The sequence below is a fragment of the Echiichthys vipera genome (genome assembly GCF_963691815.1).
Source record: "Echiichthys vipera genome assembly, chromosome: 15".
Taxonomy (NCBI): Eukaryota; Metazoa; Chordata; class Actinopteri; order Perciformes; family Trachinidae; genus Echiichthys; species Echiichthys vipera.
Window position 1 is genome coordinate 12,523,151 of NC_139840.1, and position 27,378 is coordinate 12,550,528.

The 27,378-nt window shown below is 39.9% G+C and overlaps 3 protein-coding genes across 4 annotated transcripts; all 3 read left to right on the forward strand.

The window, feature by feature from the left end:
• Positions 1–11,205: 11,205 nt before the first annotated feature.
• On the forward strand, positions 11,206–11,637 carry h2bk1 (H2B.K variant histone 1; the record flags this gene model as incomplete). Its single annotated transcript, XM_083928370.1, has 2 exons — positions 11,206–11,319; positions 11,401–11,637. The coding sequence occupies 2 exons, from the start codon at positions 11,206–11,208 to the stop codon at positions 11,635–11,637; spliced, it is 351 nt and encodes a 116-aa protein (XP_083784496.1).
• A 6,239-nt stretch (positions 11,638–17,876) lies between these two features.
• On the forward strand, positions 17,877–23,384 carry asb10 (ankyrin repeat and SOCS box containing 10). 2 transcript variants are annotated; one of them, XM_083928801.1, is made up of 5 exons: positions 17,877–18,316; positions 19,521–19,788; positions 20,962–21,466; positions 22,003–22,116; positions 22,645–23,384. In XM_083928801.1, exons 1-5 carry the CDS (start codon positions 17,992–17,994, stop codon positions 22,828–22,830), a joined length of 1,398 nt encoding a protein of 465 aa, XP_083784927.1. In that variant the 5' UTR covers positions 17,877–17,991; the 3' UTR covers positions 22,831–23,384. The 2 variants fall into 2 exon arrangements, with proteins under 2 accessions (XP_083784927.1, XP_083784928.1); XM_083928802.1 differs by lacking the exon at positions 17,877–18,316 and adding an exon at positions 19,029–19,314.
• A 2,059-nt stretch (positions 23,385–25,443) lies between these two features.
• Positions 25,444–27,378, forward strand: gbx1 (gastrulation brain homeobox 1; the record flags this gene model as incomplete). The annotated part of the gene is made up of 2 exons (XM_083928062.1): positions 25,444–25,894; positions 26,609–27,378. The coding sequence occupies 2 exons, from the start codon at positions 25,444–25,446 to the stop codon at positions 27,121–27,123; spliced, it is 966 nt and encodes a 321-aa protein (XP_083784188.1). The 3' UTR covers positions 27,124–27,378.

Genomic DNA, 27,378 nt, shown 5'->3' on the forward strand with positions numbered 1-27,378 from the left:
ACAGTCCTTTGCATTGTAAATCTTCCTCTCAACATGTCTGTGGGGGGATTTTACATAATTGAAAATTTCCTGTAGTAGTCCCCCTAAATATCAGTATACTGCCAGTGAATAGTGATTCTGTGTTTGGGGAAGAAAATAACATGGGCACATATTAGCAGATAAAGTCAACAAAACACAACCTGGTATATTAGATATTATATGGCTTCATTTCGTGTTTTCTGCTGAAGATTTCTAATAAACTGTAGCAGAGATGTTTTTTTTCCCCACTGAAGCAGGTTATGAACTCAGTTACTCTATTAGTGAGCAAGCCTCAGTGTCCACAGTTAGTTGTGCTAGATTATCATCAGGTACAGCACCAAACACACGGGTATGGCATATTCGCACGTATCCAACCCCTGACAAACACATTTCTGCTCGTTGAGAACTTAATGCAGCGTGGTGTGGCACTGCTTTACCCCACACCATCCAAACAACACACCACTATGATGGATGGGCATCAGAAAGGCTGTTCAAATCCGATGCCAGTGAAAGGTTCAGTTTGCTGGACCACTAAATCCACCCAACAAAAAAACAAGTAAACACAGCAGAGAATCCAAATTCACTAACAGTTTCTACCAGTTCGTTTGACGCAGAGGGCATTTTTAATCAACTGGCTTCCCATTGATGATTTGTTTGTCAATACAGTACTTTTTTTTTAAGATAATTTGTTACGCTTTTTATGCCTTTATTTGACAGGACATCTCAAGGTAGATGGGAAATGGGCAGGGTGACATGCAGCAAATAGCCGCAGGTTTGCAGTTGAACTGGGGCTGCTGCGGCGAGGACTTTTAGCTTCTGTATATCTACCAAGTGAGCTAGTGGGCGCCCCTTTGCTATACATTCTTGAGCGCTGGAATGGAGGCATTCCCAGTATTTGTGATACAAATTTAAAAAAAAGTAGGATTAAAGTAAGAAAATATAAGATTTAAAGTCAATATTGAATTAGTGCATTATCTCCTCACACAGCAGAGAACGCTGAAGATTATAGTCAGTCACTTAAAAATTGGCCATCTGTGGGGATTTCTTTCAGTGTTGATTGAAGATACAACCAAGATAAGAAATTGTATTTTTGAGAGTGGAAAGACTCAATTGAGAGATAAGTAAGTTAGGTGTTACTCCATCAAACCTCCACTTTAAGAGATGGGATATAGGACACAGACGCAGTGAGAATAATAAAACGTCTTAAAATAAGAGTGGGAAGTCAAACAAGTGACACTGCAGTGCTGCATATCCCTAGGCTGCATCTTTATATGTTTTTTCTTCTTTTTGGCCAATGTACTCTTGTTTAAATAAAATAATGGGAAATCCAGACTATGCCAAGGAGAGCTTTGCCTCCTGCTTTTGGGTCTGTATTACACTCCAATAAAATGGGCTTTTAATAATGAAACAGTTTGATTAAACTCACACAGAAGCAGAAAGACTAGAGATCACAGGTTGCATGAAAGGAAAGATGTTTGGAGCGGTACCACAATATGAATTTCACTACTGTGAAATACAGTAAAATAATCACAGTTTTAACTTGACATTTTTCCCAATGCTGATTTAATAGTAGCACTAAGTGAGCCCTTAACCTTAAGTTAAGTAAGTGCATATTTCTCTTTAAGATATGTTTATTTTCTGAAAAAATACAAAAACTGACTTTTATGCCAACCCCTTTACATTAAGGCCTACTTATAATCACTGTGTAAGGGAACAGCCACACCTCACAGCGTACATTATAATGCAGTCGCAGTACTTGTGGACATGTTAAGATTTTATGAAGATATATTATCTGATGTCATCTAGGTTTAAGTCTCTGCTCTATCTAATATAGTCAGTTATTTCTCATCAACACATGAACTACTGTGGGGTAAATGTATGGTACTGTGTCTAACTACTTCTCAAATTAATACTTCATCATTAAATGGTACAGTATCTTATCAGCTACATATTATCAGCCAAAATGACAAACCAAAAGGCAAACCATTTACGATAAAGTGATCTTCATTGATACTGAATGGTGAATGAAGAGTTATTGTTGATTTGGTACATAGCCAAATGAATCAAAGCACTCACTATGACTGCTTGGTGACAAATCAGCACCAAAGCCCCTTTTCTGAATGATCTCTTAAATAATCTTTGTAGAAGTATCAATATTGTTTAGATACTTGAAACAAACATTAAATTGTTTCCACTGACTACAACTTGTTTAAAACAGACCATTTGGAGCAGCACTGATGAATATTTAAATGAGCTAAACAACCAAGGTGGGAAAATAATGACAACAGACAGCACCGTGAATCCAACCTCATAACAAAGTAATATTCAGTTAGGGACTTCCATTTGAACAATGTAATTAAAGCATCTGTCAGATTTGCAAGACCAAGTGCCTGTGGGCATGCTTAACCCATAAATTTGACCTAAGTATAACAGCTTGTGGGGGGGTATTTCCTCTAAATATAAGGATACAAAACACATAACAACAATGATTTCCCTCTTCTTGAATACCAAGCAATCTTAAGAGATTACAAAAGTGAACCAGTAAGGAGAAAAAAGGAAAATCTTTTCAGCTCACCTTAGGATCAAGTTTTATGCACAGCAGAAAACATCAACAGTACACAATGCAACACCAAGAACAACAGCACTTAAGAAATAACAACCACAACATTAACACTGGACTATATTAGAGCATCAGATGCATTAAAGCCAGGCATCTGGAAACATTAAAACTTAGTTTAAGCTCTTGTGAACATAAAAGAAAGGGACAGGCTGTCAGGTATGGCAGGAAATACAGCATACCGGGCACGCTAAGATAAAAAAAAAGCATGTACACATGAGCACTTACTGTGGTGAAGTTCACTGGGTAGCAGTCCTCTCCTCGAAAGGTGCACTGCAGTAGCATCTCGCCGATGTCATGACCTGTGCGGTTATAGAAGTCAGTCATGTTGAACAGTTTGGGCTTGAAGTTCTGGAAGTTCGCCTTATCCTTTAGGGCAGCCAGAACCTCAGGCTCGGCCAAGTGCGGGTTGGCTATTTGGTAGTTATTATTAAGGAGGGCCAGAAGCTCTCCCACATGATACAGGTCATTTCTGGTGATTTTGGAGAAGCGGAACTCATTGAGGTTACAGAAAGTAACAGCTGGAAAGGTGAGGTTCGTCGCCGCCACCTCGTCCAGCTTGGTGACGTGAGGATACTCCAGGTAATATGAGACTCGATCCATGCAGACCAGCATCAATAGGCTTAGTGAACCGAGGAAGGAAAGACTCCAAAGAAACCGACGGAATGTCATGTGCCCATAGGCAAATATGTGACTCATGCCATGTAGGGTGGATATGTTAGCAAAAGCTTGCAGGTTGGAGGGCCTGGTGCTTTCAATGCTTTCCTCTGAGCTTCCTTTCATGGCTGAAGAGTGATGCTCAATATTGTCTGCCCAAGAACTTCAGGTTAAAGACTTTGCTTAGCAACAGCAATAGCAGCATCCAACTGGTAGTGTTGGTTTGGCACGCTGCTTCTTTATTCCCCCAAGAAGTGGTAATGGTCTCAATAAATAGCTACCTTAAAATGGTTGTCAGTCTCTGTAACAGTTTTCTTTTCATCACAATACAGCTTCCAGTGGTTGTCAGCTGTTCCTGTAGTCCCAGGTCCCCCCTTTTCTTTCAGGCTGCTATTTTATTATCTCCAAAGCTGTCTCTCACTCCCTGCTCAGCTGTCCTTTGTAGCAGCACCAAACACAATGACAGCCCCAGAAACACCCACTTCTACCAAAACGCAATGCCTTCTGATTCCTGAGGGGTGTGAAAAGGGACAAGAATAAAAGGGACAAGAAAAGCGAGAAGAACAGAGAAAATAGCGGACGTAAAGGATAGAGCTGAGAGATGGGTGGGTGGGGGTGGTAGAGGGGTAGAGGGGGGGACTGCAATGAAAAGGGCTAGCGTTTGGAGAGAGGTGCTAAGCCTCAGCAGTCAATGGGACCCTTCCTCCTCTAACCGGAGAGAATGCCTCTACATCGCTGTGATAATGGGATGCAATGGTTTTGTGAATGGAAGTAATAAAGAGAGAAATGGCTCACTGGTCCCTCGTTGCCACCTTCCTCTTTTTCTCGTGTTCTTTTTTGCTCTTCTTTTTTCTTCCAGAAATAAAAATAAGGGGGGTCAGAGACCTCCGACCAGCCCACCGCTGTGCTTGACAAACCGGCGTTCACAGCTCCCGCGGGTTCCAGTTCCTTATTTGCACAGATCCTCAGTTAATAGGGAAGACCATCTCTTGATGCTTTATGGCCACCCCCACCAGCAGAACCATTAAAGCAGATTCGAGACCTCAAGCTTTAGTCCTGTTAACATACAGATTTATATTCTGCCGTGTGGCGCCTAACACTCTCTTTTTCGTTTCCTCTCTCTCTCCCACCACTCCCCCATTTCTTGCTCTCTCTATTGCTCTCTCTTGCTCTCTCTCTCTCTCTCTTTCAGTCTCCCTCTCTCTCCCTCTTTAGTAGTCAGGATCCATCCCACTGCTGAATGGCTGCTTTGCCTGTGTCTCTGTGCTCACAAGGGGAGCCTCTCAATCTGGACGCCACCTTCTCTGTGTTAAGATTCTCTAATCTGCGCCAACAGCTTCTGCTGCCAACATATTTGCTCACATACAACAATGCTACAGGTTGCACGTGTATTGCATTTATATACGTAACAGAGTTCCAGAAACATCCACATTTCATTATAACATTGAAAACAAGTAAAGCAGGCAAATATATAACTGAAACCAGCTAGTTAAATGTTTTCTTCAATTCTAAATACAAAACATAATCATCTGATTTAAGATCTTCATGTATTGTCATCTCTTGTAACAGCATGGCTTAAATATTTCCATTTCCTTGTAGTTCCAAGCGATGGACTAATCCCAATTTGCATTTCACAGTCTGGCTAAAGAAGTCCAGGGATATGGTTTACCGTGTGTCACTACATGACAGTTTCAGACTTGAACAGAAATGGAGTTGATGGTTTTCACTGGGGTTAATATTTCACCACACCATTCTGAGAAACCTTTTCATTTCTCCAATGAAGATTATCACTCTTTCGCCACTCCGGGATGTCTTATTAGCATAACAATAGGTGAACTGCCAAGGATATGACCACAGCCCTTGAGGATTCAATCAATATTCTGCCCTAGTAACCACGCACAGAGACCATAGCAACCAATACCCACAACACTATAGAGGTATCTAATTCAGATAAAACTATGTAAACCATTTGATCTGTAGGTGTTTGAGAAAGGCACTGTTAAACAGACACTGTCACAGTCAAGATGCAATTTTAAAAAATGTTCACAGAGGGAAAAGCAACATGATGCCTGAAGTGACAGATTATTGTGGTTCTGACTTCACCTATCACAGTCTTTTCACCTGACAGCGAACGCTAAGACTTAGAATAGGGCTACCAAAACAATGTCTGAAATATTGCTTATCAAAACTACAAGACACCAACCTGTTTTTTCTTCTTATTCCATCAACAAGCAGTAAAAGCTAAAATCAGGATAGAAACAATTCTATAAACTCATAACATCATGACACCTTAAATATATCCAACACCATGCCTTGTCAAAATGTCAATGACTTGATGAAGGTGTTTGAATTTATAAGCGGTTGATATTTGACTCAAGGCTATATAATCCCCTCTTGTAATTTAAAATGTTTAAAATTCAAGTGCACTCTCTTCTTATTCATAGTCATGACTGGTAGTGATTAATGTGCTAAAAAAAACTGTCTCTTAACAGTGATGGATGATGCTTTGCCCATTTAACTTATGAGACCCTCACTGAGTTTTAATATATCTTCATTCACAAACAGAGTCAGGTAAGTCAATGCTGCTGACAAACTAAAAAGATTATTTGAGTCACTGCCTGAAATGGAATTCAAGGATTTGGCTAAATTGTTATGGTATTTCTAGATAATACTGTATGATGAGAGTTAGAACACACACCTATATACTGTAGTGGTGTCAGTGGTGCGGTGCTGAAAAGACCTTAACTGGAAAAACACAGAGTCAGCAAACTAACATCAGCAACCGTGTCTGAGGTACCATCTCCGAGTACTGGACCAATTTGTGGAACGAGGTGGATGTGCAGAGGACTGACTATAACCTGACCTTTTGTGATGATGTTAAGTGTCCTGTCGGAAATAACCTCACCTTTTTTATGAGAAAAATAGGTTACCATTCTGAGGTAAAATCCTGCGACTGCAGTGATGGTACTACATACATGGTGTTACAGTGACTGAACAATGATCAAAAGCCTCTTCAGAGAAATAAACAAACATTTCTTCACATATTGATAAATATTCAACATCAGAGTATAGCGAGTTTTGTCATCATTGTTACGTAAATCTGCATTTGACATTAAATTTCCATATTCAGTAATAGAATGCAAATACTCTTCATGCTGTATCTATTTCCATTCTCATAACATGTGGGAAATATTGTCCTGTGTAAAGATTAGCAAACTTAAATCCCAAATTCATACCAGCAGGCATGTCTGTTGTTGCAGATTGCAGGATGAAAGTGGTGGACTTTTCAACGGTAATTGGCTTTCAAGTGGATGGTAGAATGCACAGCATAATGCAGTGAATATTAATAAGGATGGGTAATATTTGAGGCGCTGCTCTGCACTGCACTGTCTTTTTTTTTTTTTGGGGGGGGGGGGCTAAATATTGTGAAGATTTTATTGCAGAGATGCAATAACACAAGCTAGTTGACCCTAAGGTGGCCTGCATAGTATTCTCATCAGGTTCGTATAATATCTTAAGAAAAGTTATGCACAACAATTTGCATCATATCTTACGAAATATGACATTCTATTTCACTCTTTCTCTTTTTAAGGGGAAGGTCCTGGTTTGCTCCGGATGTAATTTCTACTGTAATAGATGTGGATTACACACAAGTTACAGTGCGTGACTTTCCGTAGTTATATGTACAAACAGTGAACAGAGTGAGGTGTAATTCACAGTCTGATATGTGTGCCTACCCAATACAGCACTTAATTTGGCTCTTAAACTATTTTCTTCCTATGTGAGTGATCTGATTTTGTGTAAATGCTACCCCCTTTTATAGTTCAGCATTTAGCTTTGGTCAGATTTATCTTTTGCACATCCAAGACGTGTTGTCTATTAAACAACAACATCTGTGTCTGGGATAATGCACATTAAAGTGGTTAGCACAGCCAGAAATTATAAAACTTAGGGCTGCAGCTAACAATCATGTTTATTGTCGATTAAGCTATTAGTTGCATGGTCCATAAAATGGTGTAAAGTGTCAGTCAGTGTTTCCCAAAGCCCAAGATGACGTCCTCAAATGTTTTGTTTTGTCCACAACTCAAAGCAATTCAGTTTGCTGTCGTAGAGGAGGAAAGAAACCAGAAAATATTCACATTTAAGAAACTGAAATCACTTTTTTCTAAGAAAAGGACAAATGATGAATCGATTCGTAAAAAGTTGACAACTAATCGATTAATCGTTGCAGTCCTAATGAAATGTGATCGAAAGCTACTGATGTAATGCTAGCCAGGGCTTCCCCTGATATATTACAAGCTTTGTAGCTAAAATGAAATCAACTAAGCAGATGTGTTTAAGAAGTGGAGGGGGAAAAATATGCTGAGATACATTTTTCTGTCATTTCTGCCTTTTGCTGCTGAACTGTCCTCTTTGTCACAAACAATGTGATTCTAACTGCTCACTCTCATCAAAGATGTGCTGCAAGGCTCTGGCAAAAAAAAGTTATACCTGATTTGACAAGTAAATCTTAATAAAAACCGCACGGCAGCAATGTTGCCACTCTCACTATGTTTGATAAGTAATGTGCAATAGTTACTATAGTTCAGCAAAAAAATCAAATCAAATCCTGAAATGATGCAAAACTAAAAGAGGCAATTACAGTAAGTCGCTCTTTGTGATGCCCAAGTTATGCAGATTAGGCAAGCACCTCAGAGGACAGATTACCCTTTTAGGAACTGAACCCTACAGTCAAGCAGTCAACGTTTAAGAGCATATACAGTACATCATGAAGTTAAAAAAGGAGCAGCAGTAGAGATGACATAGAGTGGTGCCAGTGTGAAGGATTATAACTATAAAAGCTTCTAACTATCCCAGCCTAAGTAAGAACCTTGTTTAACTATATACAAAGTTCAGCTGTTCAACTAAACAAAAAGTCAATGATTGGAACTGTTTAAGTTGTAGTCCATAAGACTTTCATCTATTTAATTGTCTGTTAAGTTACTATCTATAAAAGAGTGAGTTAAAACAATGGTGATTGAGTATATGACACACTAATGAAAGCGCTTGGATTTTCTGCTTTGCCCAGAAATACGATCTCAGTATCTGTGGCGACTTTCCCTCTAAAATCAAATGTGGCGCACAGTTAGAGACGCTTTTTACGTTGTTCCCCTTCTCTCTGGGAGATGGGGTCCCTCGGTTGCGCCTACAGTTACATCTTACTGCCAAAGTGGCCGCTAGAAACAACGTACTTACTTACTGATTACAACTTTAGATGCAAAAAAAACTTCAACATAAATCTCCAGCCAGCCTACCGTAATTTAGATATGTGTAGCCATAATCTTCCTTACCAACTCAAAAACAGTGTCGTTGTAATAAAGTAGACTCTTCCGTTGCGCTCCGGCATGTTAAAAGGTCAAAGGTTATCTCATCCCGGCAACTCGTGTATCAAAATATTCGGAGTTTCCTAGTGGAAATTACCACATGAGGGGGTATTCACCAATGGCATTTACCAATTTTCCATAGGACGTGAAGGCTCCATAAATCCTGTTTTGCTCATCCAGTTAGGAGCAGAATTTTAATGCTCCAACATTTGCTTCAGTGTGGATATGTTCACAGAAACACAAAGTGGTATATTTGTATAAAAGACTATGAAACAATGTTTGCATCTGTCAACTCCAGAGTTATCATTGCAGGTATCAAGCTTAACTGTGTTTCTCTTAAGCTATAAACCCTGCAGAAAAGAATAACAACAAACGCTCTCCGTAGCCTTTAGCAATATGTTGATATGAATACTGTGATAAACACAACAGCCAACATTTTTCTTTTTCTGTGACTGTCAGACAGGCTAAGCAAGGTAGCAGATGTGTACACACTCACTCACCTTTTTTCCATCTTCTCTTCACAGATGAAACAAGCAAGCCGCAGATTTCTGTCACACAACAGAAAAAAACATGGCCTTTACAATACAGTCAATCAATGGCTGCTTCAATGTGTGTGGCAGTTGCTGCAAATGACCTTGCATAAATGCTCTCTGAGATAAGGGCCGTATTCATATGTAATCTACTGTTCAATGTCTGCTATGTGCTTGTAGAGAACAAAACTGAAAAGGAGAACAAAAAGTCCAAGACCCTGGACACAAGATGGCAATGTACTGTGAAGAGATTCAGCACCAATTACATACTCAAATTAGAACACTTATGTGTCATTCATAGTCAGAAATGTACCATTTTTTATTGAAAAGAAAGAAAGAAAATAATGTATTTTATTGAAGAGAACATCAGAGGGTCGGTGAAGGTTTTTACTCAGCTGCTCACTAAAAGATGTTGTAATGCTCTAGCTATGTGTTAACCACGACTGACTAGATTTTTGTGAGCAAAGTTGTTTTGTGTTCACTGTGTGACAGAAAGAAATGGCTCTCTTTACATCTTGTTTTGTTAAAGGTTATCAGTAGTAAGCCCAGAGCTATTTAAAACCCAAATCCAAGGTGCAAAATTTACCTTTTGGTCTATTAGTCAATGGCTGATGGTAACCTGAAAACATATTATTCCAAACGGCCATGAAAATAGATATTATACTAGAATGATGACTAACAATTACACATGGGCCAATTTAGATGTTAGAATTTTCACTTTTTGAAAAGCGCAACAGGGAATATCTGATAAAGAATATAGATCTGTAGCAGAAACATTTTTATCCCAATTATCAGCATGAAAACCTAAATTTGTTGAAATGTTCAACGCATAAAAAACATCCAGGATCAAACACAGGCTTCAGGATGTAAACACGCTATTACTAAACTAACAAATACCCCCATTGCAATCAGACACCACAGTAACAATACAGATAAACCTGCTAGGGGGCACAGAGGAAACCCCTCCACCAGTGACCACCACTGTGCACTTATTGATGCAAGCATATTGTACATTTAAGTAGCTACATTTTTCTGGTATCTGAATGTGATGAAAGGATATGGAGAGGATATGCCTAAATTAGCCTACAATTTGCCAATGAAAACAAGAATCAATCATTGGCACAGAGGTGAAATGCTAGTCCTTCGCAATTATTCCCAATTTGGAGTTTGTTTGGACACAATGTAGTTAATGCACCGAGGAAATATGTCTGAATTAAAATGATAGGGACTAAACACAGTACTCCACTATGTTAGAAAACTTCAAGACTACACATTAATAGTGCAAATTCTCTATATGCCTCACACTTAATAAGACAAAAATTAACCTTGGGGCTTCTGGGGCTGGGCTTCTGGGGGTAAGTGCCTGCTTTAATCCAGCCGTGATTAAAATACCATACATTTTTAATAACCGTAGCCCCAGTGTGCATGAATCTATCTGGAAACAGTGAAAGACTACATGTGGATCAAGAGTGAGCTTATTGAATGAATGAATGAATGAATGTGACTACAAATGCAGCTCAAACGTGGTTTCCTGTAACCGTCATGTCGTCTAAATTTACCCCAGGTCTAAAACATTTTGTTTGCTACTAGCTACACGGAAGATTACAATGGATTACAGTGGACTCTGACTACAGGTTAGAAAATTCAAATTGAAAGATTTAATGCAGACTTTAAACTGGTGCAAGTGTGCCACCCAGTGGACACTGTTCAAATGTGCAATGGTAGAACTCAACCTCCATGTATCACAGTTCTGCCCGTACAAGACTGCAGTGCAGAAACTTCACCTGTCTGAACAACAGCGAACACGTTTGACAGGCCTCTTAGCTGCAGTTGTATTCCTTCCCATGGTCATTCATTATGTCTTAATGTGAAACGCGAAAACAAACACCCTCCCAAAACAAAGCAGGTGCGCTAAATCAGCAGTCACTAATTAACGCGCGCTACATAAACAGCTGTCCATGAGCCAGAAAAAGTGGGATAATTATTCCTAAAGTACTCAATTTAGCGTTTGAAAAAAAAAATGCCTACTGATGTGTCTAAAAAGAAGGGGAAGAGTTCAGGTGAGAAACGGGGCAAAAGAAAGGCCAAAAGAAGAGAGACTTACGCGATGTACATCTATAAAGTGTTGAAACAGGTAAAACCGATAAACGCGCGCTTCGACTTTTTTCCTCTCCTAAAATGAACTAACGAGCATTTCCCCCTCTGCCTTCAAAAGGTTCATCCGGACACGGGGATTTCTAGCAGAGCAATGAGCATCATGAACTCCTTCGTGAATGACCTGTTTGAGCGGATCGCCACAGAGGCGTCCCGGCTGGCTCAGTACAATAAACGCTCCACCATCACCAGCAGAGAGGTGCAGACTGCAGTGAGACTGCTGCTGCCCGGGGAGCTGGCGAAACACGCCGTGTCTGAGGGAACCAAGGCTGTCACCAAGTACACCAGCTCCAAATAAGGACTTCAACACACTCTGGAAGTTGTTTATGAAAAGGGTTACAAACTGTACATCCTTTAGTAACCTGGTTGATTTCAATAAACATAAGCACAAAAGCACATCTTTCCTCATTTGTTGAATCCCCCTTTTTACTTCTTTCATTTAGACTGAGGGTAAACAGTAAAGAATGAACCACTAGATGGGGTAATTGCACATTTGTCCTATTTCAGGCATAATCTTTTCAAAGATGTAAACATAAATGTGTCCCAATTTACTTCCTGTTGCAGTGATGTGTATTACATCAGCTGGCAGGAAGTTAACAAGGACCAAGGCCTCTACTGACTCTTTGATAAACAGACCTAATTATGTACATTACAGCTATAAATGGTCCTATGGCAAACAACTTTATGTGTCGAAATCAACTGTTATAATAAACCACGTGCATGCGGTCAGGATGATGCTGCATTTATATTTGCTCAGTGCTGTTATTAGATTATATCCAGCTGTCAGATTATACTTTATGTTCACACAACAACGAAAAACACTTGCATTTTGGAAGACACAAAAGGAAAATACAATGTTTGTAATCAAGCCCCTAAGTCGTCATCCCATTCTGACAAAGCCTGGAGTATTTTACAATATAAATATAAGAAATATTTGCCAGCATAACAGAAAACAGTGTAATAGAGGATATTGATCACAATATTTACCAAGGATGGAAATATTCCAAACACTTTGTAAATTGTGGTACTCAGTTGACGCAGGGGGGCTGAATGACATCAAACTTATTTCTGAATGATGAAAAGTTGTTTTAATGTCATCCCGTTTGTTTTAAACCAATCATACACGCACCACATGTGTACATACTCATGCACTATTATTATCATTCTAAAAAAGCACAATGGCGTCTTTCCATGGTGAGACACAGATACACAGGGACGCACACTGAGCCCGACAGGTGTGAAAGTAAACAGGTGGCTGTGAAGTCGAGAGGGTAACATTTACTGGAGCTTTAGATCAAGGTTATCTACTGTCGGTCAGCTAAAACTTTATTCTAACGTTAGCTCCTGAAATGAACCTCAACTACAAGAGTCAACTACAACCACAACTACCTAGTAAATACAACAATGACATGTTTAACCATCGGCAAGTGTTTCCAAACAACACCTCGGGCGTTCTTTGGAAACAGACTAGACTTTCTCCAAGTGTCTTTCCATCTGCAACAAATATCCCACAAGTGGTAAGTTTAATAAAAACATTTTAACTTTCTACTTTGACATTCTGAAGATGCGGATGACCCAAAAAAAATGGCAACCGGAAAGGATAGGCTCTTGCTAAGCTATGAAAGAAAATCGAGAAATATATGAAAAAGGTGAGTGACCATTGACATATTTTGATAAATTGTTTTCTTTGGCCCCTGTTTGACTTACTGTGACTATTGTTGTCATTGTTTATTTATGTTTAAATTTGTATATATATATATATAAATTGTTTAGCTGTATTTTTGTATTTTTGATATGTAGTATTTACACACTGGTCTTATTTGTATAAATATTTTTTCTGATTGTCTGCTCGTTCCTAATCTGAAATAAAAAATTTAGGAATTGAAAAAACAAACAAGAAAAATATGAACCGTATAGGCCATATTATGTTGTTATATAGATAGAATAAATGATTTTTAAAAGAACATTTTATATACATTAACTGATGATAAACATACTAATTATTTTTGTTTTTGTGTTCTTTGAGATGAGAAAGGAGAGTATCTATCTGAGAAACAACATGAGAAACTGGTCATTTTGGTGCCAGCTCCATCATATTTGAGGGATCCTAAAAGTCGTCAAAACAGGTAGGTGTTAAAAAAAAGCAGTTTTTCAAAGTTTGCTTTTTATGGTTCAGTATGAAAAGGTGCCTAGCTCAGACTCAGTTGTAATAATCATTTATCTCACATGAATACATGAGCGGTAGCTACAAACTGTTTAATATAGGCCCACTTATTGTATTTAAAAGTACCGCAGTGGTCTGTTTTGAACATAGGACTGAGCCATATGGCCAAAATCTTCTGTCCTCATAGGTCATTTCAAATGTTGAGAACGATATATCCTCATATTGTCAGCCCATCTTTGGCCCTATTTAAAACTAATCTCTTTCCCTGGTGCCTTCATCCAAACCCTGACAAGTTTCATTATTCAGTTAGCTTTAAAAAATGGACATATTTATAAACTGACAGAGGAAAAAATGCACAACTGTTTCCTTGTTATGCGTTCTAATCAGGGTTTTAAAAGACGACACTGTCAACTGAATAGTATTTGATTACAGGATAATGACACTAGTGTTTGTATCCGTCCAATCTGCATAAAATGGAGGAACGGATAAAGGTCTCTCTAATTAGGATGGTGTTTACATTAGGCTTTACGTACACCTATTAGGCTACTGTTGTCAAGATCCTACAAAGCGGGGTTCACTGTGATAATGCACTTGAATATGACTCCTACCGCTAACTGTTATTGTTGAAATGCCCATTTCAAATTCAGATTTAGTTTCCCAGTATCCTTGGTAATGATGTGAAATCTACAGATGTTATTATGAGGGTGATACAGTCTCTGATGGCAGTAACTTTGTTCACGATTATCATACCCATTTAGGTTTTGTATCTTGCACCCTTCCCCATATCCCCTCCCATGCACATGCCTAGTGGTAGTCATTGCTGTCTCCTTTAGGCAGACTGCTATGAACACATTATGGATGGATACATTAGTGAGTGATGCAGAGCCCGGGCTGGCTTGCCTTGTTTTCGTGTAAGAGTGCATCATTAGAAAATGTTCCACTTGGCAGGGAAGCGCGTATTAACTGCAACCGCAATGAAATGAGGTTGTGATAGATGGTTAAAGTTATACAGGACTATTAGGTTGAAATATGAACCTCTCAATTGTCATGATGAAACAAAGGGCTATTTGCGTGGTGATCAGTGCATTGAGAGACAATTGGAATCTGCAAAGACCGATACAATACATTAAAGGTAGAGGGCTCAGAGCTGAAAGAGTACAGAAAAAGTAATCATGCTTCCACAGAATAGTTTGGAGCTACTGTTCAATTCAAGGCTCTATAAATTCATTTAGGAGCTCCACCAACATCTCAAGCATTGTGATGAGACCTGGGGGGAGATTTGCAAATAGGGCACCTTGTCTAAGCCATGTTGTGGACTCTGATGAGCCAAATATATGGATGGAAACCGACTATCAAAGGTGCTTTAATGGCATTAAAGCCTTAAAGCAGACTGTGTGTGTGTCTATGTGTCCGCATTGACAGCTTGAGTCAATATGATCTCAAGAAAATTAGAACAAACCAAGACGTAAATCAGAATCAGCAGATAAAGACATAAATGCAGCAACCAGCTTCCTTTTAGCTAATGTTGCCAATTAAGCAGGCCCATTATCTCTTATCATGTTTCCATGGTGACCTTCAGTTATTCTACCACCACAATATAAACTTCAGACTGTACTTCTGATTAAATCCCCAGATGTGAACTAAAATGTGTACATTACATATTAATTGCTCTCTTGCCCACCTGCCAGACATGATCCTCCTTCCTCCGATAGGAATAACAATAGGTAACACATAAATCATTAATAATAGAAACACCTGATGGATGACTGAGTGCTCTGATGTCATGGTGGAACTCTCTAAACTTAGACTTTCTTTGGGTGCACTCTGTCTTAAGCTAACAACAGCTCCAATTGCAAATCCATTAGCATTTAATATTACTGTAATTACTGTTTACATTTCATTATGTTCTCAGTATATTAAATGACTGCTCAGTGTGGAGAGAGGGCTATGGTTTAATCTCTTTCTGTATCACTGTGTGCCACAGTACTCAAAACAGCATTAAGAGGCACATAATCAGAGGGAACTAATTGCCTATGATTGCTTAAATGAAGTGCCTCGCTCTTATCAGGCCTATTGCTGATGTCCAGCCTCTCACCACCTTGGGAGAGGAAGGTGCTTGACCACAACGCAGAAAGCATTGGAGAGACTTCTGGTGGGTAATGTGAAGAAACCAAAGATTTAATATGTCCATGGGGGGGCTGTGAGGCCAAGGGGTGTTACTACTGCTGATGTTTTTTTTTTTGTTGTCATCAGAGTTGCCTCCGCTTCACAGAGGAAGAAAAAAAAGAAAAAAAAGCAACATGAATGCCCACCATTTGAGAAATGAATTTATCGAAGTCGCTGTCTTTTTCCCCATTAGTAAGTGTTTAGTTCAGCGTTTTAAATAATTGCGTTACCAGGAATGATATTTAAAATACATTTGGGAGTCAATGAGGCGGGAAAGTGCCTACATGTTTTGCTGATGACACCCGGGCCATTTGGAAGACATCAAAGTAGAGAGGAGGTAGCCCAGATGCATATTATAAACTCATTATGTATATCATTTAAAAGGATGTACTCCAGCCGCAAAAAAACAATATTCCTAGTCTCTCTCTGGTAATGTGTGTTTTCAAAGTTGAAACTCTTATTCGCCTTCAGTTTAATGTGGCATCTATTACCAAACTGTAACATAAAATAAATGACCTTGATTTCCATACCAGAACAGTCATTAAGGTATAGATGAGATGCAGCGATGCTTCCGTGTTTTCGAATGGGAAAGAAGGTATAACCTCTCCACAAATATCATGTACTTCTTCACTTGTGGCGTTTTTTCCACAGAGCTTACAGGCATCTCGATGGACTCCAACACAGAGGTGGATAAACATACATTCAAATATGTGTTTTAAAACACTGTGCAGCCAATACAGAACATTTTAATAGATGGTGATATTAGAGCAAGTTCGCCAAAAACATTTTAATTCTGAGTCATCCTTGTAAGCCACAAAAATCTACCCTTGGTGTTTAGAGTTAAAATATGGGATCAGTTTTGCTACTGGATAAAATTTCTACCAGCATTGGGAAAAAATGGTCCATCAGTCAAAAGAGATGTTTGTCAGATGCCTTGCAAGTCGGCTTAAGAGGCTTAATTATGTGCCGTCCCTCCGCCATCAGAACGCTGCACGTGGGGCAGAGTGACACAGCGGTTGCCAGTCATTCAGCCTAATGTTCTAATGCAGGGAACCATGTGGATACATAAAATCCATTAAGGCCCTTGAAAGAAAACGAAAAAAAAAACACTGAGCAGAAAAAGACATTTTGCAAACACATACTCAGAGGGCATTCTTATTTTCTCTTCCTCAAAGAAAGAACTTAACCTTGACCTTAAAAGCAGCCTAAATGTTTTTACATCATGTTACTTTTCAAACGTGTCTTGTTAAAGATTATTGAAAAAATTCAACACAACATCAACATAAAAAAGAAAGAACAAAATCAAAGCTTAAACCTCAGGGGTTAGTCCCTTGAGAGATTTGGCTGGCACATTTTCCAATTCTATATAGTGATGAATTTGGAGACATTTGAAAAAGATTTGGGGGGCGGGGGGGGGGGGGGGGGGTGTTAAAATCTCTCATAATTTTTACAAGCAACTTTAAAGAGCCAGAGATCAACAGGCCTGCAGGACCTGATGGGTCCACAACAGAACAATACTCAGGGGGGACCAAGCAGAAATAACAGGGGATATATTTTAGGATTTATATCTGTATTTTTATATTAGAATTTATCTGATCTATATTGTTGATAAAGAGGAGGTATTTAAGCCTTCTAGGATAACATGCTAAAGATTCAAGACCAATCCATAAAGAATCTTGCCTATTTATTAACCAATTTGTCATCATTTTAAGTTGTACTGACCAATAGTAGAGTTATATGAGCAGGGATAAACCTCCAAGTTCATTTGGCTAATTAAGTTAAGAGAACCTGACTCCCTGATGTTTGTTATTCCAGATAGAGATGGAACTAAAATAAGCAGTGTGTGAAAATCTGTGAATGTAATGTTACCTATATTTTTTGAGGAAGCAAACCTCCCATTAACTGCTGATTAAAGTTTTGTCTAATAAGATACTGTGTTATTTAAGAAAATATATATCTGCACCCACCAAAAACAGCATGTATTGTAGTTACAAAACACAAGTTTATTTAACTTATGTGATACTTGCAGCCTGACAGAGACATTTCATTGCTGTAACTTTGCTGGAGGCAAATATGAGAGGCTCGAGTGGCTGCATGTGAGACATAAAAATAGCATTACTTGTCACACTCCAGGGAGGGTCTCATACCGAATATCAAAACAACTCTGTGAACCAATGCTGTGAACAGCCGGCAGGCACATAGTGGACATTAGCCAGAGAGAAGGAAACAACAACAGAGAGACAGGCCCTTGTAGACTGTCTCCCTCACTTAATCATACACATCTTACACACCAATTTTCTCCGTAGAGGCAAGCCATTCAGCATGTCGCGAGGCAGCTTTGTCTTCACACCCATGGCCTTGCGCTCTCTTGAACTTGATGGGGACATGCTGGAGAGACACAAGTACAAGAGGCAGCTGGCCTCCCATCACTTCAATAGCTATATGCTGAAGAGAGAATTAAGGGACAGGGCACCGCTGAGGTCCAGCACTGCAATGCCACCAGCTGTCTGCCAAGATGTGGTCATCCAAAACGCTTTGTATACAGGAGACCTGGAGGCTTTACAGCGACTCTTTCCTAGAGGATCCCAAGCAAACCTCATTGTCGAGCCACAGGGAGGGGACATGCGCTGGGTTGCCACAGGGGAAGGTAGGAGACAACATCTGTCTTCATTTTCATGAATTCAGGAATTCATGATTTGGCACACTTAGTAAAAGTAGTAGTAAGTAGGGTTATTTTATTTTGTATTTCTTGGAGATGAGCATCTAAAATGAACAGAAGTGACCGACATTACCTTTGATGTTGTGGAAAAGAGAGAAAGTAAATCACTGCTTTAAAATTATTTCAATATGCAACACTGAGCAATATGTAACTGGTGCTTCTCACCCTGACCCCATATTTAAAGACACAGTAATGCAATATTTATAGAAACAACACGAGGCAATATTTATGGTAACACCACATGTCACATGTTATCACTGAAGACAGGCGATACAAATAAAATAAGCCTTTTTTTAAAAAAAAGTTTGTGACACTAACATTTCAGTCAGTTTGGGTTGGTAGAGTGAATTAATGTTTAAGTTCCAAGTTAAAAATGCATTTGTTTGAATATATAGCACTAAAAATGGGACTTTGCAGTGCTGGATGTTACTAAAATCATCAATATTTTTCTCCTAAAGTTACTGAGTAAAAGAGAGAATTGTCCTGATTTGCTGAATCAGTGGGCAGGTGACATGTGACACACAAGTCACTGGTTCAGCTGGTGAGTTTGACCCTGCCAAGAAAAATATCACATAACACCACCCTGAAATACTCCTGTCTGCACAAACAACCTGCACAAGTGCTTATTTCCTACAGGAGAAACTACCCTACTAACACTTGAGGAAGCAATCTAGTTAGCTCCAGTATGGCTTATGTAGCACCTGCAATAAAGTGGCACAAACCAAAGGCATACCGCAATGATGTGATTGCCACAGCCAAGGCCTCAGGTTGTATCCTGCAATTCTGGAACTCTCTGCTTGTGGGTGATGAGCAGATGATTCTCAGCATTGTGATCGACAGCGAGTACGACTACCTTATTGATGCCATTTATGACACCAGCGACATAGAGGAATGGAAGAACTTCAGATTTAACTACAGAGGCCTGAGTAGGTTAATCAGAGCTTAATAAGCAAAAAAAAAAAAAAAGTACGGTTTTACTTCTTTATTAAGTGTTGGGAATGCAACCAATAATTCTTTGAAAATGCTAAATGTATGTTCCCTTTGACAGCAAAACCAATCTTGTATATCTGACATGTCTGCTTCTTTACAGTTGAGCTCAAAGTTGATGTTGTTTTGTGCTCTCTGCTGGCAGGACTATGGTCACTGAGTTATGAGCAGCAGCTGACCACGCCACTTCATATCACAGCTGGCCGAGGCTTCGCGGACTGCCTGAGACTCCTGCTGCAGCGAGGAGCCAATGTAGACCTGGCACCCGGAGGCGCCACTGCCCTGCACGAATCCTGTGAAAACTCCCAGCCAGAGTGCACCAAACTGCTGCTAATTCATGGCGCCAACGCCAATGCCGTCACTGAAGATGGCCTCATGCCTTTGCACTTTTGTACAAGCCCAGAATCCCTTGAGTAAGTATAGCAGACCAAAAAAAGAAAGTGTAACAAGAACAAGAGGAGAGTCAGTGAATTAATTTAGTAATGTCAGTTATGCCAAAATGTTTGATTTTATGTCCCATATTATAAAAAGTGAGATTTCTATGTCTTTTTTATTATAAAGCAGGTCGGGGTGCTATATAAATACTGTGAAAGCATCAAAACACTCAATCCACAGAGAAATGCACACAGATATGTATATGTAGAGAATGACGCTAGCGTGCCATTACAGTCATTCTCTGGTGGCAATGACAGTGCAGAGTTGGTGAGAGAGCAGGTGTGGAAGACCTGCACTTAAACGCTTAAAGAAACAGGCGCTAAAACAGAGCGAACAGCCAGAGGGTGATACAGGTACTGTATATTAAGACAGACCGTATGAGAAGAATAATGTGTTTTTTGACCATTAAAATATGTAAACCTATTCCAGTACAAACCCAGAATACAAATATAAATCAAAAATTGACTATAATATGGGACCTTTAACGTTGTATAGAACTAGCTAACATTAGCCACCATAAGCTAGTAGTCATACCAGACTAGCTGCAAAACCCATTAATGATCTGAATAGAGAAAGGGCACTTTTGTTGATAATCAACTTTTGTAAGATGAAGTTACTTAAGATTTGTGAACCTCAATTTCTAACTTGAATTAGCTGAGATTACTACATGTCTGCTACATGACAGACTAAGAAAGGCTATTGCAGATCATTGCAGATTAATTAAACTTTCGTTATGAAGTCTCACTGTAACACCACCAGCTCCTGCTGAGAGTGCCTGAAAACTAGCAGGCAAGCAGAGAAGATGAAATACATAGATATAGCTAAATAGCCCAGCCTAAGTATCAACATATTCAGGACAATGCCTAACAATTTTTTTTTAAATATATCCATATCCGTGTTAAATGGCATCCAGTATAAAATAAATTTAAATGAATAAATCTGAAATTTGGCATGTGGCGTTGATAAAGTGGCATTTCATCAGATAGGTGAGGACCACTGATCTAATGTTTACACATGGGTGTGTGTGTTTGTATATACACCTGACCCCATATTTTATACATATATATATACCACTGGGTGTGTGTATGTATAAATATACGAACACACACACACACACACATACAAATAAGGTTCTGTAATTCTGTCTGCAGATGTGCAAAGTATCTCCTTCAGTACGGTGCAGCAATCAATGGTCGCACTCTAGACGAAGATGACACTCCATTACATGTGGCAGCCAGCAACGGCCTACCAGACCACACTGAGCTTTACCTGCGCTATGGAGCTGCTGTGGACAAACAGAACAATGAGGGCATCACGCCACTGAACGCTGCTTGTTCACAACCCCAGGAGGTGCAGGAGCTTGAACGTTACTTCAAGGTGTGCCAGATGCTGCTGGGGGCGGGAGCCAACATCCACACGATGGACCAGGACAACCACACTCCTTTGCACATGGCCTGTAAACATGTTAATCCAGACATAGTGGATCTACTGCTGGCTAACGGTGCCTGCGTTAATGACATGGACTACGGTGGTGAAGCTCCCTTGCACAACATCCTGAAGGTGGTATGCTTCAAGATTTCCCATCACCCTGAGAGGATCGTCCGGGCTCTGCTCAACCATGGCTCTATTCGGGTGTGGCCTGGAGCTCTGCCCATGGTAGGAAATCAAAAGATACATGTTATTTATAAATCCTGAAGGATAAAATGTGTGGAATGCATTTCATATCAGCTAAAGCATTCCAGGTGAGTAAATACAAGTATATTGTATTTACAGCAAGAGCCAATTATTCATCCGTTGCATAATTAGCAAAGAAACTGCACATGTAACACCTTGAGAAAGAGTCTTGAAACTCTAAATTCTTCCTCGTAGACTTCACAACTTCACATTCAAATCATTCCCATTTCATGACACAACATGAAGTGTTGCACTCTGCGGGAAACAGACTACAACCATCAGTGAACCCACGTGCACTAGACAAAATGCCTGGTTCCTAATTAGGCAAGTGTTAATAGGAGATTAATTAGCACTAATTGCATAATTTCCAGTTAAACCCCTGGAGGGAAGACCAATCTGTTCATTTCACAAGTGTTTAATTACTTTGTTTCTTCAGTTCTATGCAGTCACAAGCTCACTCATGAACTTAAATGATGATTGTATGACTCTTTGCTCTATGATGTGGTGTTTCTTTTAAGGTGTTGAAGCACTGCTGTGAGTCGCCACACACCATCGAGGTCCTCCTGAACGCCTACCGTCACCTCAAAGTCACAGACAACTGGGTTGAGGCTGTGTCATCGGAGGCAGTTAAGGCAAGCTTCATTCATTTAAGTTGGGTTTAACTAGTGTGGGTCTTTCATGACAATTTTTTAGAATTACGTTTTTGTTTTTGTTTTTTGCATTTTATACATTTAAATGTCTTCTTCTGTAATTTCTTATTTACATGCCCAAAGGTTTCATGTTTTGGGCACAGTATCTGAACAGTAACAAGACCATGAAAAGCCCATTAAAATCAATGCTTACTGAATTAGTGTAAATAGTTTAACAACTCTTAGACTTGACATAAGTTCAGTGGTAACTTTAAATATATAATAAATTTACAAAATATATATGATTATATGAATAAATGGAACCATGCAAAAAAACATGTCTTTTGCAGAATGCTTGTAGCTGTAGTAAGTGATATCTAATGTTCATAAGAGAGCTGATATCTACAGTAGGACAAAGTTAATCGTAGATGAATTGCTTACTGAATGTATATTAAAATATTACCACAATTTATTGCAAAGTGGGACAAATAATCACCGATCTCATGTCCATCTGTATTTTTTTCCAAACAGGAGCACAAAGAGTTCTACGAGTCCATCTTCTCTTTGGAACGGACTCCTCGCTCCCTGCAGCACTTGGCACGCTTCAGGCTCAGGAGCTTTCTGGAGGGCCGGGTACACAAGGTGGTCCCTAAACTAGATCTGCCCACCTTCATCAAGAACTACCTGCTCCTGGAGTACAGGGGCTTTGTCCACTGAAAGCACTTGGTGGGTAGTCGGTATCAGTGTGAGTCCTGATGAAGATTGAGTGTGCTGCTACATGTGAGGAAGGAGCAGCTGTTCACAAGATAATAAGTGAGGAACATAATTAGAATAGGGACATCAAGTGTAGCACTATACACCAGTACACTTATATATATATTTTTAAGATACATTTTTGTGCCACAAATTTCAGGACGAGGACGCATCTGCTTTTTCTCCTCACTTTTATTCCAGTTACATGTTTTATTTTGCACCACAAGAGGGAGCTATAGACTAGAGGTGATCACATTGCAGGTATGCAGTTGTATTATATACATTTTTTTTTATCACTTATCTTTTTTTTTACTCCTTCAGTTGATAGTTAGTTCAGATGCTAATATTTTATACATAATGGTAATCTTGGTAGCTTGATGTTAATGTGTAGTTGTGATGTGTTGTACATTGAGGATTGCCTTAAAATATTTGCATAAATAATTTATCCCACTGGTATTATTGTAATTGGGTTTTTATATCAAAAATAGACCTGATGCAAAATGAAATATTCCACCATGGCCATGTCATCTAGTCCGTATTCTTTCATTTTCTCTTGTCTTACTTTTTCCATTGTTCTTCTCTCATTCTTCTGTAGCCTGTTAGTGTAGTTTTTTTTTATACTGATGACAGAAAATGCGTTTTAAAAAATTCAATTACGCCTTTGTTTTCAACCACACTTAAAGTTTAAAGGGGCTAAATTGAACCTACAACAATAAGTGCTGAATACCGATTGTAATTTGTGCTTTGATCAAGAGCTTCTGATAAGGTTATTCTTCTCTAGCCTGGTCACGTGATTCAGAAATGAATAACAAAAAAGACAGCAAGAGTTGCACCTGTCAGTATCTCATTTGCGAGAAGTTGGAGGGATCCTTATGGTAAAATTATCTGCAGACTTAATTAAATCAAATGTATTTTGTGTTGAAAAACAGCAGTGAGAATGTTTTTTTTTTTTTAAATATGTAGTTGTTTCGTTATAACAGATTGTAGTGAATCTTCAGACTTTATGGGCTATTTTAAAAGCCAGAAAAATAGAGCAAAAGAAATGATGAATTTTCTATATAAATGTAAATTTGATTTGACAAAACCATGATGAATAAAAAAAGTGTGGAGAGGACCTGTGTAACATCAGAGTTCCTCTCAAAAGAGAAAAGGGAGAGGAGTTCAGCAAATGGTTTCAATAGATCACAGAGAGGTGCTGCTGAAGTCACTTGCAATTATAAGAATTAGCCTGTCCTGGCCCTCCACTGCTAATCAGAGTCGGTGGTGATATGTTTATGTCCTCGTGCAATCAGACGACCAGTTGGAGAGCTCGGGCACCCGGGACTCAATAGGGCTAATCATCATCAGTTCCCATTGCCATTTAAAAGGTGAAATGATATGCGATTAAACCAGTGCTTAAAGAAAAGATTTTTTTTTCCTCCACATGCATTTGTAACCATGGAGAACTCCCTCCAGTTGTGCGTTATTTATTTATTTATTTATTAAAAAAACAAAAAACTTTAGGGATGCTTTAGTTGACAGGTTATCGGTACTAGACGTTAACGTTTATAACTCAATTTAAAATAAATTTCCCCCGAGTTAAAACAAATGACTGCAGATTTGATTGTGTCCACTTTGTGTCCCGTGTCCCACGCTGCAGTTGACCTCGGACCAACGTCTTTTATCTGAATCTAATTTCGCGCAGAGTATCTCTCTCCAGGGAACAATTGTTGCAGCACTTTCTTCTCCTTTTTTCCCCCTCTGAAGCCAAACGCATTGTTTTTAAGCCGCGGAGAATGAGGCAGAGAGCGGAGAAACATCTGCCTCTCCTCCCTTCTGACTCTGAAGCCCACCGGCCCCCCAATATTCCAACAAAAGCCACCGTTGTTTTTACGCTGTCCCCTTGAATCCAGAGTAATTACTTATCATCAATCAAAATTAATAATAGCTGATTGGGTTGGTGTGGTCAACGATCATAGAAGGGGAAGGGCTGGAAGAGTCTCTCACACCGTTTTGCAGTCAATGGTGAACCTGGCAAAAAAAAGGGGGAGGGGGGGGGGCGCCCCGTCTATTTGGTCTCTACTGGGAAACTACCGCCTCTCAAGACGGCCAAAAAGTCAGAGGCTGAATAAGGAAATGAAGCGTAATTTGAGGAAGATGGATGAGCCCCCAGGGAAACACCCCCTTTTCATTCCTCTTGTATTGCAGATGATAACCAATGCGCTCTCGCCCTCTCTCTCCTGGCGCGCGCACACACACACACAAACGGTGTAGCGGAGAGGGGCGGAGGGAGGAGTTGCCAGAAAGGGGAGCGGTAGATAGATAGAGAGAGCGTGTGTTTATGTCTCAGTGTGTGACAAATAAGAAGGGAAAGGTAGCGGTGGGGCACACAACAAAGCGCCCGACTGACTGACTGACGCACACTATAGAGTGCAGAGATCCGGAGAAGCAGTCCACTCCCAGGGATGACAATACAGCAGAGGATCTACTTTCAATCCGCTCTGTCTTTGCACTGAAAGTTTTGCGCGTCGCCGCGGAAAGGACACCTGCTTTCAAGTTTCCACTAAATAATTTAAAAAAAAGTGTTCGCCTGCAAAAATGCAGAGACCAGGCGGCCAAGGGACGGCGTTTTCAATCGATTCCCTGATAGGGACTCCTCAGCCCAGACCGGGACACCTGCTCTACACGGGCTATCCTATGTTCATGCCGTACAGACCTTTGGTTATTCCACAAGCTTTATCCCACTCGCCTTTAACGTCTGGTATACCTCCACTCGCGCCTTTGGCCTCTTTTGCGGGACGGCTCACCAACACGTTCTGTGCCAGTTTGGGACAGGGGGTGCCATCCATGGTGGCGCTCACCACGACGATGCCAAGTTTCTCGGATCCTCCGGACAGTTTCTACCCCCCTCAAGAACTCCCCGGTCCCCGTTTAAGCGCCGCAGATCCCGGAGCGAGAAGGCAGGAAAGTCCACGCTCCGATGAGCTGCACAGCCGAGACAAGGGCTCCGAGCTATTGAACTTCTCAGAAACTTTTCAAACAATATCAGGTAAGATCGGCTTCATTATGTATTCATTGTATTTCGATCCAATCTAAACCTTAAGGCTGTTGCGTAAAACAGTCTCCACTGTGCGTAAAAATGGCGTTAAAGTAAAAGATAGTTGGCCCACGGCGAAAGTGTCTGAGCTCAGATATGAAGTCAAAATAAATGAGAAGTAAAACTGTTTTGTCACCAAAATGTCAAAGTATTAAGAATGCAGCATTTATTAAAGTCCAGATTTGTGAGGATGCAACTTGATGACAGTCAATATAAAATCTGTCCCACATGCATTTATTTCTTTCTTTCAATGAAATGATTTCTGAATAGTTCTTCATATTATTATAATAATATCGAATTTGAGGGCTTGCTTAATCACATTTAAAGAAAACTTCAGTAGAATGTTTTTGTAGGGAGAAGACATTAGACATGTGCTAAGTTACCAGTGAAAACTTACAGAGGAACTCAGTGTTGACACACAGGACAGCTGTAATGGCCCAACGTGAGTTCACTTAATGTTGCTACTCGTGCGACACCATTTGCAGTGTTTTCACACGTTTGGTTCTTGGCTATTATCTTTAAGTCTAAGTCTACTAAAACACAATGAGTGGTGTCTAACGTCGACGAAACGACGCGTAACGGTCGCCCTTGATCCGCAGATAAACAACTAACTGAATTTGAATTGTGTTTGATCATTTTTTTCATCTTTTTTCTTTTTTTTTGTAGGTGAAACCAAACTTTACAGCTCAGACGACGAGAAGCTGGACCTAAAATCAGCGGACACCGTGTGCAGCGACCGAGAGGACAGCTCCGTAGACAGCGAGAACGAAAGTTTCTCGGACGGGAACAACTGTGGCTCCCTGTCCCAGAAAAGCAAACTAAAAACGGGCTCGCAGGAGGCGCTACCGCCCGGCAGCTCAGCGGGGAAGAGCCGGAGGAGACGAACAGCTTTTACCAGCGAGCAGCTGCTCGAACTTGAAAAGGAGTTTCACTGTAAAAAGTACCTTTCTCTGACTGAACGCTCGCAGATTGCACATGCACTTAAACTGAGCGAGGTGCAGGTGAAGATTTGGTTTCAGAACCGCAGGGCCAAGTGGAAACGGATCAAAGCCGGCAACGTTAACAACCGATCAGGAGAACCAGTGAGAAATCCCAAAATTGTGGTCCCAATCCCCGTGCACGTCAACAGGTTTGCTGTGAGGAGTCAGCATCAACAAATAGAACAAGGGACCAGGCCATGAACTCAGATGAAAATATCAAAATAAAAGAAAATTAATAATAATAATAAAAACACTTACATTGACTCTATGTTCCACTGATTCGTTGAACGCATGAAGCACAAAAAGGAGGATTCGATTATTATGTCTGAGAGGTGAGACTGAGCAGACGGATCAGTTATTTGGCAATATGCTGTCATTTTTATTTATTGCTCTGTGAATATGTAAATATAAATGGGTAAAAAATGGTACAAATGGGCACTATGAGATGAGACTGTA

Coding starts and splice junctions, on each gene's coding strand:
- asb10 (XM_083928801.1), top strand. CDS start 17,992: ATGTCGCGAGGCAGCTTTGTCTTCACACCCATGGCCTTGCGCTCTCTT. Junction 21,467..22,002: donor GGCCTGGAGCTCTGCCCATG/GTAGGAAATCAA, acceptor GTTTCTTTTAAG/GTGTTGAAGCACTGCTGTGA. Junction 22,117..22,644: donor TGTCATCGGAGGCAGTTAAG/GCAAGCTTCATT, acceptor TTTTCCAAACAG/GAGCACAAAGAGTTCTACGA.